At 39.9% G+C, this 13,800-nt stretch overlaps 1 protein-coding gene across 1 annotated transcript in view; it reads right to left on the bottom strand.

Moving 5' to 3' along the window:
* LOC126198461 (exocyst complex component 5) overlaps positions 1-13,800 on the bottom strand; it is a 113,162-nt gene that overhangs the window by 80,210 nt on the left and 19,152 nt on the right. Inside the window, exon 6 of the mRNA XM_049934809.1 lies at positions 3,160-3,343. Within this exon, the coding sequence (XP_049790766.1) occupies positions 3,160-3,343 (184 nt within the window). The remainder of the gene's footprint in view (positions 1-3,159; positions 3,344-13,800) is intronic.

Genomic DNA, 13,800 nt, shown 5'->3' with positions numbered 1-13,800 from the left:
AGTTGCCATCACCCATCGCAAACCATGAGTTTGCTTAAAACGCTTGTTCATAGAGCTCATACTGTCTCAGATCTAGATAGCTTATCTCAAGAACTCGCCCCCATCTAAAGACAGTATTCAGCGAAAATGGGTATTACATCCAGCAGATTAACAGGGCACTAACAGTTAAAACTGAGAAGCAGGAAGTGAATAAAGAGGAGAACATGCCGGAACAATCTTTAGCTTTTCTTCCTTTCGTTGGCAACACTTCATTTAAAATAGCGAGAATCCTCCGAAAATTTCAGGTAAAAGTGGTTTTCCGCCCACCATCGAAGATTGCGGACCTTGTGGGATCAGTTAAGGACAATCTGTTACTACGAAAGGCCGGAATTTACAAGATACCATGCCAATGTGGTATGGCTTATATAGGTCAAACCACACGCACCATGAAAGAACACTGCACTGAACATCAACGTTACACCCGCCTTTTGCAGCCAAGCAAGTCCGCTATTGCTGAACATTGTATTTCTACTGGACATTCAATGGAGTATGAGAAAACAATGATTTTGTCTACAGCAACGTCTTTCTGGGACTCCATTATTAAAGAATCCGTAGAAATACGACTGGCAGAAAATCTGTTAAACCGTGACAGCGGCTACCAGCTGGATAGTGCATGGAATCCCATCATCTCCACGATTTGCTCAAATCGAAGACGACAGAGTGCGTCGACGGCCGTGGAAAACAGCAACGCAGAGGGCGACTGAGTTCCGCTATTCCACCAGCGAGGGCGCTGCCGGCGGGCAGTGTTGGTTCAACTATCAAGTTTTCGACGCATGCGCAGAATAGTTACAGTACGCTATATATTGCGGAGCGGAGAACTTTATCGCCAGTCTGCGACGGCTCACCTGAAGATGACTGGCAGGTGCCCAGTTGAAATATCGTGCGAAGTATTGAACGACGACCAGCTGCAAGCCCGAAATTTGTTTGAACAGTCAATTCGCCGGGAAAATTTTAAAATTCACATGGAGCAGATTCGTTTGCCACGAAGACCTAGGCTGTAGGGAAGGGACCGTTTGATGTGGAATGGGTGGCAGCTGTCATAATGGAGGTACTGTTGCTTGTTGGTGGGTTTGATGTGGACAGATGTGTGAAGCTGGCCATTGGACAGATGGAGGTCAACGTCAAGGAAAGTGGCGTGGGATTTGGAGTAGGACCAGGTGAATCTGATGGAACCAAAGGAGTTGAGGTTGGAGAGGAAATTCTGGAGTTCTTCTTCACTGTGAGTCCAGATCATGAAGATGTCATCAATAAATCTGTACCAAACTTTGGGTTGGCAGGCCTGGGTAACCAAGAAGGCTTCCTCTAAGCGACCCATCAATAGGTTGGCGTACGAGGGGGCCATCCTGGTACCCATGGCTGTTCCCTTTAATTGTTGGTATGTCTGGCCTTCAAAAGTGAAGAAGTTGTGGGTCAGGATGAAGCTGGCTAAGGTAATGAGGAAAGAGGTTTTAGGTAGGGTGGCAGGTGATCGGCGTGAAAGGAAGTGCTCCATCGCAGCGAGGCCCTGGATGTGCAGAATATTTGTGTATAAGGAAGTGGCATCAGTGGTTACAAGGATGGTTTCCGGGGGTAACAGATTGGGTAAGGATTCCAGGCGTTCGAGAAAGTGGTTGGTGTCTTTGATGAAGGATGGGAGACTGCATGTAATGGGTTGAAGGTGTTGATCTACGTAGGCAGAGATACGTTCTGTGGAGGCTTGGTAACCAGCTACAATGGGGCGGCTGGGATGATTGGGTTTGTGAATTTTAGGAAGAAGGTAGAAGGTAGGGGTGCGGGGTGTCGGTGAGGTCAGGAGGTTGATGGAGTCAGGTGAAAGGTTTTGCAGGGGGCCTAAGGTTCTGAGGATTCCTTGAAGCTCCGCCTGGACATCGGGAATGGGATTACCTTGGCAAACTTTGTATGTGGTGTTGTCTGAAAGCTGACGCAGTCCCTCAGCCACATACTCCCGACGATCAAGTACCACGGTCGTGGAACCCTTGTCCGCCGGAAGAATGACGTGGCAAAGCGATATTTCCAGCAGAGAGTACGAGTGTAGGACAGTAAATCTTTGACGAGGGCTGTTTGGTTGAATCTGGGAGTGGGGCTGAAGGTGAGGCCTTTGGATAGGACAGAGGTTTCGGATTGGGAGAGAGGTTTGGAGGAAAGGTTAACTACTGAATTAGGGTGTTGTGGTTCCAGATTGTGTTGATTGGAATTTTGAGGTTTTGGAGGGAGTGCAGCTGGAAGTGGGAGATTGAGTAGATGGGAGAGACTGGGTTTGTGTGCAATGAGAGGAGGTTGAGGTTTGCTGGAAAGGTTGTGAAGGGTGAGTGAGTTGCCTTTCCGGAGGTGGGAAACCAGGAGATTGGATAGTTTTTTGAGGTGGAGGGTGGCATGCTGTTCTGATTTGCAGTTGGCCTGTAGGAGGATGCTCTGAACAGCCGGTGTTGATGTGGGAGAGGAAAGATTGAGAACTTTTATTAAGGATAGGAGTTGACGGGTGTGTTCATTGGCTGGGTTGATGTGTAGGTGAAGGATTAGGTGGGTGAGGGCAATGGATTGTTCAGTTTGGAACTGGTATAGGGACTGATGGAAAGAAGGGTTGCAGCCAGAGATGGGAACTTTAAGTGTGAGGCCTTTGGGGGTAATGCCAAATGTCAGACAAGCCTGAGAAAATAGAATATGGGAGCGTAATCTGGCTAGGGCGAAGGCATGTTTGCAGAGGGAACATGGTCTGTGTATGTGCGGATGGATATGTGTGTGTGTGCGAGTGTATACCTGTCCTTTTTCCCCCCAAGGCAAGTCTTTCCGCTCCCGGGATTGGAATGACTCCTTACCCTCTCCCTTAAAACCCACATCCTTTCATCTTTCCCTCTCCTTCCCTCTTTCCTGACGAAGCAACCGTTGGTTGTGAAAGCTTGAATTTTCGTTTGGTAAGTCACATCATCTTTGTTTTTAGATATATAAAATTGTTCTGCAGTTCCAAATTTGTGTCGTATATTTGATGTTTATTGTCAGATATGTCTTGAGCTTTACAATTAATTTAAGATATACTGTGAGCTCTGAAAGAATAACAAACAGCATTTTCTGTTGTTTTGCAGATCGCTCATACATCACCTAAATATAGAACTAAATACACACCATCTGGCTCTGTTCTATGAAGGCATCTACACACTGTGAGTATCCCTTAAAGTGGGAAAGAGTTGACGCAATTTCTTTCATGCGAACTCTGTTATCAGAGCGATGTGCCCGGACAAATTCTTCTATTAAACTGCGCTCTATTTCATCATATTTGCTGGCAATCTTCTTCTTTGCCTTCTCAAATCTGTCAATAAGAACAAACAAGGATTTACAGTTTTACAGTAAATTGTCAACGTGGTAAGCATTAATTACAGATGCTATGAAGTTTTTTATGGTTGCAGCCAAACACTTAGCATGGCCATCACAATTAAAAACCCTGGTAATGAAAATAGGTGTAGAAAGGGTCTTTATAATTTGACCTTAAATAATGAATTATGTGACTTGTGCACACAAATTTTTGTGACAAATCATGTGTAGAAGCTAAAACCACTTTGAATTATTTATCTTCACAATGTATGAATTTTAAATGTTGACAGTTAAAAATTATAGAAAATAAGAGCACAGTACATGCATTAACTAGCACAAAAACAGATATTAATGGTTGCTAAAAGTTGCTACATCGAAGTCGGCAATGAAGTATTAAAAAAATACTTATGCATATAAACAAGAAATAAGCGCATATCATGTAAGAAATCGAGAGAAACATTACTAGGGCTTACGAATTCATACATTCACAGTAAACACTGGATTTTAAGGCAGGATACTACATCTTGGTGAGCATTTGTTAATTCATTCATTCATTCACATATTGTACTTGCAATTCTCACCTTGAAAGAGAACCTTCAAGGATATAGAATGAACAGATTTTCACATTGTTGTCAATAAATGACATCAAGTGGTTACAATCAGTCCATAATCATAATTGCACTAATTAATTACCTATGAAATGTAACTGACAGATTTTGATAACAGCTTAAGTTGAAGCACATTAAATTATATAACATATGAAATTTAAAAAAATGAAAATTATTTTAACAAGTATTATATTAACAGGACAGAAGTTGCCACTGCTGGGTTCTGTAAAGTATAATAACAACAAATGACAATTAGTGCTAATCTAGTCACAATGATAATTAAGGAAATTATTTCTTGATTACTTTCCACTGTATTTGTACATTATGAGAACAAGAACTACTTTGGAAAACAAAAGCTGCTTCTTATTTTATATGTCTCAACTGTTGTTTTATACAATACCTCATGAAGCACATGTTTATTACTAGATTCAGGTAGTATTTACATCAATGAATCCAGATATTTTAATAAATTGGAGAAGAACTGGCTAATGAGGTATTCTTTTTATTTATTCTAAATGTCTCTGGGTATTTTCAGTTTCCTACCTAATGTCTACAAGCAACCTATTAGACACCTTGTTCAGAGTGTAGAACTTAATCTTGAACCCTACATAATGATTCAGAGTCTGTGTGGAAATTAGTATACCAGTATTATAGTAGTGAATTATATAGGTCATCCTAAATCCACTCTTTTTATCAAATACAAATATCATTAGGGTGTATATGTATTACCATGTCAGTAAAGAACTGTTAGATCCCTGAAGAAGCTTCTCCATGTTCAGTTATCAATTCTACATAGCGCCTGACAAAAACAAGTGAATCACTCAGAATACATGATTGGATGTGAATGTAACTTTGTACACAAATGTAACATTGGCAGATATATAAATGATAAGAGTTGCATTTCTCAGTGACAGGCGTAATGGTCACCAGAGTGCATTACTGCTATTCATGTTTAGGCCTGGTACAGTTTATAATGGGCATGAACAGCATCAAATATTGAGTGGTCACTGTGAAGGACATGGAGGTGCTGCATACTCTTGTGGGGCAGCACTATCAGTACCTGGCAGAGCTTGGGAGGGGCTCATTGTGGATATCCATTTGGCTGACTGGTTGAATTACACAATCTACAGATTTGTGGGGATTTGGATGTGACAGTGGCTGTATGTTGGGCTTCATGGGAATGTGAAGGCGTACTCATGGTCAAGATTCCAGTCAACCATTTCCGATTACAGAAAGGGATGATCATTGTATTGTGCACCAAGCACAATGTAACCTCTTTACATCTGTGCCTGCATTTAGAGAACAAGCAACGGGTCACCCACAACACTGTGTCATTCGCACCATTGGCTGGAGATGAGCAGCAGCTGGACTACGGAATTAGAATCCCATATGTAGGCTGCTGTTAACATCACATCACAAACTGCTGCATCTGGAGTGATGCCATGACCAGGAAGCATGGACCACTGATGAATGGTGTTGCACTGAGCTCGGCAATTGTTCAGAGTACAGAACTTCGTCTTGAACCCTACATAATGATTCAGAGTCTGTGTGGAAATTAGTATACTATACTAGTATTATAGTAGTGAATTATATAGTTCATCCTAAATCTACCCTTGTTATTAAACTAACCTGAATGACCACTGTCAGTGAGTAGAGTGGTGAACTGGGGATAGTTTTGGAGAGGCAAAGTGATGTTAGTTCTGGTGTCCCAACACGGGGAGCCATTGGGTATGACTTATGGATGGTAGCAGCTGAGGAAATTGTAGTGGCACAACAGTACGTCACAGACATCCTGCATCCTCACGTATTGCCTCTTATGTATCATGTTGCCGTTTTTCAACAACACAATGCTAATCCACACTTGGCAAATGTCTGTATGAACTGTCTGCCTGATGTTGAGGCACTACCATGGCCAGCACAATCCCCAGATCTGTGCCCAATAGAACATGTGTGAGACCAGCTCACGTAAAATCCGTCCCAGAGCTAATATCCAGAATATCAATGACCAATTACAACAGTTGTGGGCCAGCTTCACTCAGTAGAGGGTTGTAAGCCGCTGTACGGCTTTATGACACCCTTCCCAACTGAATTAGTGCATGCATCATGGGCTGAAGGGGTGAATGTGATATTGATAAGTGGCTCAGCCAACTTCTCTGTAAATTTGACTTGATTTGGTGATCACTGAAACTGCACCATATATCCTCTCAACCAGTTAAGTTTCATTTTGTTACCTCCTCTCCTTCTGGGTGCTTCACTTTTTGTCAGGCAGTGTTACACATTTCGGAAGATTGTGTCATAGGACAGTATTGAGTCAAAGTAAACTAACAGTCCTGTCTGCATGGCAAGACAATGGGAAAGATTTCTAAGCACAGAGCATGCAGAACTTAGCATTTTGGTTAATTGATCTACAATCTGGTGATACCAAATAATTTATTTTTGTTTATTTATCTGTGAGATTCTTTGGGACTAAGCAAGCCAGAGCTACTTGGTGATGGATCAAGTCGGTCCAACAGTTTACAGAATGATGACTAAAAAGTTATAAGCAAAAGAATTAAAGAATTAATAAAACACAAAAAAATGTAAGAGTGTATGCATAAACAACACATTAAAAAAAAAAAAGTTCTCAACTACTGTGAGGAATTCCTGTACAGAACAGAAGGAGTGTACCATTAGGAAACCTTTCAACTTTGATTTTTTTTTCCAGTTCTGCTGGATGCATACTGAAAATGAAACCTTTTAAATAGTGTACTCCTCTCTGTACAATGCTTACAGAAGTGTTATCTAAATGCATTTTCTTTTCATTTCTAGTGTTCGCAGAATGAATGTTGCAGTTTCTTCTGAATGAGTCTGAAGTCTACACAAAGCTTGCCAACTGACACAACAGATCAGTTCAACTGGCTTTTTCTGAACTAAGAATATAATATTCTTGGCAAGTGCACAGAATTACCCCAAAATGTAACACGATGTGAGATAATAGGGTGAAAGTAAGCCTTTGTGTTTCAATCTCGGAGACCGTGGCGATCATTCTTGTAGGTAAGATAGCATCATTCAGTTTTTGTGCAGGATCTTGAACAGATATTACCAAGGAAAATACTATAGTATCTTCCAAGAAAGAGTTCTATCTATTCTAAGTCCTATGAATTTAAAATGGCCAACTTCATTAACTTTTTGACCCCATTGGATGAAAAAAAATTTCAGTTCCGTGTCTGAAACTGTAAGCACTGTGTTTTATAACAGTTAGGCATTAATCTGTTCTCTGAAAGCCTCGTGTTGATGCGCCTGACTACCATATGAGCTACATCTTTTATATTACATTACACGTCTTTCACACCAACACCGGCAAAGTGAAAAATTTTTTGGGTCATTTATCATGTTTGTAGTCTGCCTCATGCAGGGAAGCTGCCTAATTTTCAGTTGTTCTGTACATCCTATTCCATTAACCCTGGCAGTCACTAAAATTCTCTCTCTTTCTGAGTGGCTAGCCACAAGTTATAAGAATCTCTCCCCTACAGGCTGTGCTGTTGTCTTACTTCGTGATAATGCAATTTTAGCAACCGGTGACCAAATTGTTCACTCAGTTGTCAATATTATTTTTATGTGGCAGTATAGCTCTGAATATGGATCTGTAAATGTGTTAATGCAATACTCAAAAAATTAGGACAGCTTCACAAGGTGCTGAAGGGGATTATTTACCACATTTCTAGCTTTTTCTAACTTTAATCTGAAAGCGGAACTCCTACTGTTGACATTTTGATACAAGGACGGACTACAGAAGCATGAGGTGTCAGCAAGGGAAATGTACAATGAATTGTAAATGAATGTGTCAGAGCTGTAGAAATGTCAGGAAAAGTTGGTTTTCTGTTACCTGGAAAGCATTGAAATCATATGAAACCTACAACACAAAGGATGATTTTGACAAAGATGTTTTAAGGTACTCTGTCTTTAAAATGGTGAAAGCCTGACTTTACAAAAAAGTGTAACAATCATGTGTGATAAAATAGATTCAAAGGTAGTGTTTTGTCAGTGCAACAAAATTTAGAAGACATTAGTTTGAAATATGTTAAAGTAACAATGGTAGAAAGCTTTTAATGGAAAGAAGTGACATAGCTGCAGCATGAGCCACATTACTGAGAACGATGCGTGAAATAAGAAAAGAAGGTAGTCAAAGTTTTATTATATTGATGAAATATGGGTGAATCAAAGTCATTCCAGGAAAAGCTGCAGGAAAATAAGTGCTGGCACTGGCAATTTTGAAGTTCTGATAGAAAAAGGGTCTCAAATAATTATTGTGTATGCTGGCTCTTCTTCTGGTTTTCTTCCTGAGAGCACACTTACATTTAGATAAGAAAAACAGCAATAGCTACCACATTGAAATGAATTTTGTCACTTTCAACAAGTGGTTCACTGAACAATTTTTGGAATACCTTGCTCTGAAATCATTCATCGTAACAGACAATGCTGATTATCATTCAACTGCGAGAGAGGAAATACTGAGTTCAGACACCAGGAAAGCAGATATTGTGCTCTGGCTTAAAAATAAAAATATTCCACACAATTTATGCTGCACTCATGAATATTCCTGCCATTCGCTATGTCAAACAAATCAAGTGAGGAAACTTTCAAACTTTATTTACTTGTACGGTGAACATGATCACACGGTTTCGCGTTTAACACCATAGTACTGCCAGTATAATTTGATTCGATTAATCTGGGCACAACTCAAAGGGTATGTGGCAGAAAAGAACAAAACATACAAGGTTGTAGACACTGAACTGCTTTAATATGAAGCAATACATTATCCCCTTTAGTGTGGGAAGACTGTAAGTGGCATGCTGAAAGACTTTAGGCAGTGGTCTTTAATAGGGAGGTGAACATGGGTACAGGTCTCGAACCTGTCATCATAAATTTACAGTTAGATGATTTGGACACAGACTCAGACAGCAGTGATGATGGTATTACAATGAAGACTCTACAATATGTGTGGGCAACAGGTGGCCTGCACGCTGGATCTGGCCTGCAACTGGTTTTAATCCAGTCTGTGGAAGAAATTCGTGGGAAAGTAAGGTGCTCACATTTACTCTGACCGCGATGCATTTTTGGATATTCGCCATTCTATCACTCACATTTTTTCAGTTTGGCTTTTGTATAATGCAGCCAACATATGTTAAGTTCAAGCAATTTAAATTTCAAACTTTTTAAAATGAAAAAAGAAATTATGGTCTAATTTATTAGTGTTACAAAAACAGCACGTTATGAGATCACTCATCAAAAGTATTTTTCAACAAATACTTAAAAATGCTTGCTAATTGTGTTTGTGGATGTTTCAAAACACTGTGGCCGCAAATCACAAAGTTACTCCTAATTGTTTGTCAACAGGGACTGCCTGTCTCATTGCCTTATTTTATTCTTCTATTCTTCCTCTCATTAACAGTAAATAATTTTTGTCCATTGTGAAAGTATCAGAACATTGCAACTTGTAAAACTGAAGGTCATTTATAAGGAATTAGCTCCAATCAGCTCCTTTTATAGCTGTTCACTTTTTCATGACGACATTTCAAGATGATTGGCGCAGCATCTTCAGATGTTTACATTTATTTACATGTTGCGAACTTTGTTTCTTTACTAACAGCAATGGAAATTTTTAAGATAACTGCTGTAAAACATCATAAGTAATGTAAATAATGTTCACAACATGTAAATAAATGTAAACACCTGAAGATGGGGTGAACATGAATGTACTCTCAATAACATATTTTTGAGGCATAATTTGTTGGTGTAGTGTGTCATGAAAGAGATGCCATTCATATTGGTATGTTACCGCGAAAACATTAGCCATAAATACTAATGTCACGGGCCCTATAATTTTAACTTGATGCACTAGGAGTGATGCTGTTGTGCCATGTGACAAGCCAGCCCACAAGCTTAATTAAGTACTGTATGTGAATCAGGCCCATGGGGCACCAAAGGCTGCTCTATAACAAAATAAGGTGTTAACGTGCCTTTAAAATCAAGAACTGTAATTAAAAAAAAAAGTTTTCTTTGTCAAATTATCACAAATCCTTGTCTTTACTGATTAGGAATTTGCATTCTATTCTATGAAGTATACAGACAGTTGCTTTTAATGACTGACATAGCTATATATTTCTGATATACTGCACAAGGAGAAGCAGCTAGCTAGTTTGTTAGTTGTGAACTTTAAGCTTTTCCCAGTGTTTACTGTCCTCTTAAAACTCACTAGAGTGCAGCTGGATAAATTCATTAAAAAAAATCTAATACTTTGACAGGTAGCCCCATGTCATCTTCAAGGCACAAATTGGAAACTCTTAAAATAACAGGGAGGGTGACTTGTCGAGATATCAGCAGTTTTCTACGTACTTATCAAGCAGTATTTCCCCGAGTTCTTTGAAGAGGGTGGAAGTTGTTTGCTTGTTCCACAGACAATAAATGTGATCTCCCACTATAATGTGGAATGAGCTAGTTTGCACTCGCAACACTCTTTATCAGTGAAAGAAAGGACAACATACTGACCTTTTACACTGTAGTCTTTCATGTTTTCTTTGCTACCAGCAATTCTTTTTTTACACTGTGCTTTACATTTAAATACATTCAAACACACTGTCACACACACATTATAAAATCACATATTTGTAAAATATTATATGTAGTAGGAGCTGTCAAGCAAATGTAATGATTTCAGTTTGCGTTTGAAGTTAATTTTGATATCTATTAGATTCTTCACTTCAACAATTAAGTTGTCAAAGTTTTTTGTGGCTGAGTATTTCACTCATCTGTGCCCCATGATGGATGACTGATGATTGGTGTGGAGAATTCCGCTTTCTGTTATTGTAATGATGTATATTACAGTAATTTTTGAATTTCAATTAATTATCATCATTATCATCATCATCATCATCTAAGACTGATTATGCCTTTCAGTGTTCAGTCTGGAGCATTGTCCCCCTTATAAAATTCCTCCATGATCCCCTATTCAGTGCTAATATTGATGCCTCTTCTGTGGTTAAGCCTATTACTTCAAAATCATTCTTAACTGAATCCAGGTACCTTCTCCTTGGTCTACCCCGACTCCTCCTACCCTCTACTACTGAACCCATGAGTCTCTTGGGTAACCTTGCTTCTCCCATGCATGTAAAATGCCCCCACCATTTAAGCCTGTTCGCCCTGCCTGCTACATCTATAGTGTTCATTCTCAATTTTTCTTTGATTTCCTCATTGTGGACACCCTCCTGCCATTGTTCCCATCTACTAGTACCTGCAATCATCCTAGCTATTTTCATATCCGTAACCTCAACCTTATTGATAAGGTAACCTGAATCCACCCAGCTTTCGCTCCCATACAACAAAGTTGGTCGAAAGATTGAACGGTGCACAGATAACTTAGTCTTGGTACTGACTTCCTTCTTGCAGAAGATAGTAGATCGTAGCTGAGCGCTCACTGCTTTAGCTTTGCTACACCTTGCTTCCAGTTCTTTCACTATGTTGCCATCCTGTGAGAATATGCATCCTAAGTACTTGAAACCGTCCACCTGTTCTAACTTTGTTCCTCCTATTTGGCACTCAATCTGTTTAGATCTCTTTCCCACTGACATTACTTTCGTTTTGGAGATGCTTATCTTCATACCATAGTCCTTACATTTCTGATCTAACTCTGAAATATTACTTTGCAAACTTTCAATCAAATCTGCCATCACAACTAAGTCATCCGCATATGCGAAACTGCTTATTTTGTGTTCACATATCTTAATCTCACCCAGCCAATTTATTGTTTTCAACATATGATCCATAAATAATATGAACAACAGTGGAGACAGGTTGCAGCCTTGTCTTACCCCTGAAACTACTCTGAACCATGAACTCAATTTACCGTCAACTCTAACTGCTGCCTGACTATCTATGTAAAGACCTTTACTTGCTTGCAAAAGTTTGCCTCCTATTCCATAATCTCGTAGAACAGACAATAACTTCCTCCTAGGAACCTGGTCATATGCCTTTTCTAGATCTATAAAGCATAGATACAATTCCCTGTTCCACTCGTAACACTTCTCCATTATTTGCCGTAAGCTAAAGATCTGGTCCTGACAACCTCTAAGAGGCCTAAACCCACACTGATTTTCATCCAATTTGTCCTCAACTAATACTCGCACTTTCCTTTCAACAATACCTGAGAAGATTTTACCCACAACGCTGATTAAAGAGATACCTCTGTAGTTGTTACAATCTTTTGTTTCCATGTTTAAAGATTGGTGTGATTACTGCTTTCGTCCAGTCTGATGGAACCTGTCCCGACTCCCACGCCATTTCAATTATCCTGTGTAGCCATTTAAGACCTGACATTCCACTGTATTTGATGAGTTACGCCTTAATTTCATCCACCCCAGCCGCTTTATTGCACTGCAATATATTGACCATTTTCTCCACTTCCTCAAATGTGATCCGATTTCCATCATCATTCCTATCCCATTGTACATCGAAATCTGAAACATTACTCATCGTATTTTCACCTACATTGAGCAACTCTTCAAAATATTCCCTCCATCTGCCCAAGGCATCAACAGCATTCACCAGCAGTTTTCCTGACCCGTCCACAATACTTGTCATTTCCTTCTTACCTCCCTTTCGAAAACTGCTGATTACACTCCAGAATGGTTTTCCAGCAGCTTGACCCAAAGTCTCCAACCTGTTTCCAAAGTCTTCCCAAGATTTCTTCTTGGATGCTGCAATTATCTGTTTGGCTTTGTTTCTTTCTTCAACATAACTTTCTCTGTCTACCTGAGTTCTAGTATGTAGCCACTTTTGATACGCCATCTTTTTCCTTTTACAGGCTGCCTTGACTGTGTAATTCCACCAAGCTGTTTGCTTCATCCTACCTTTACACACTACTGTTCCAAGACATTCTTTAGCCACTTCTAGTACTGTGTCTCTGTACCTTGTCCATTCCTTTTCCAATGACTGTAATTGACTACTTTCAACTAACTGGTACCTTTCTGAGATTGCTGTTATGTACTTGTGCCTGATTTCCTTATCCTGAAGTTTCTCCACTCTTATCCTCCTACATATGGACCTGACCTCCTGCACTTTCGGCCTCACAATACCGATTTCACTGCAGATTAAATAGTGATCAGTGTCATCAAAGAATCCCTGAATACACGTGTGTCCCTCACAGCCTTCCTGAATTCCTGATCTGTTGTTATATAGTCAATGACAGATCTGGTTCCCCTGCCTTCCCAAGATATACCAGTGAATGTTCTTATGTTTAAAAAAGGAGTTTGTGATTACTAAGCCCATACTGGCACAGAAATCCAAGAGTTGTTTCCCATTCCTGTTGGCCTCCATATCCTCTCCAAATTTACCCATAACCTTTTCATACCCTTCTGTTTGATTTCCAATCCTGGCATTAAAATCACCCATGAGCAGAACACTGTCTTTGTCCTTTACTCTAACAACTAAGTCACTGAGTGCGTCATAAAAACTATCCATCTTCTCTTGATCTGTCCCTTCACAATGCGAATATACTGACACAATCCTAATTTTCTTGCTAGACACTGTCAAATCTATCCACATCAGTCATTCGTTTATGTACCTTATTGCAACTACGCTGGGTTCCATTTCTTTCCTGATGTAAAGCCCTACACCCCATTGAGCTATTCCTGCTTTGACTCCTGACAGGTAAACCTTGTATTCTCCCACTTCCTCTTCTTTCTCACTCCTTACCCGAATGTCACTAACCACTAACAGCTAAAATGTCCAACCCCATCTTACTTACAGCCTCTGCCAACTCTACCTTCTTCCCAGAGTAGCCCCCATCGATATTAATAGCTCCCCATCTCAT

This window comes from Schistocerca nitens, chromosome 1, assembly GCF_023898315.1.
Source record: "Schistocerca nitens isolate TAMUIC-IGC-003100 chromosome 1, iqSchNite1.1, whole genome shotgun sequence".
Classification (NCBI taxonomy): Eukaryota; Metazoa; Arthropoda; class Insecta; order Orthoptera; family Acrididae; genus Schistocerca; species Schistocerca nitens.
This window is presented reverse-complemented; position numbering and strand designations above follow the sequence as displayed.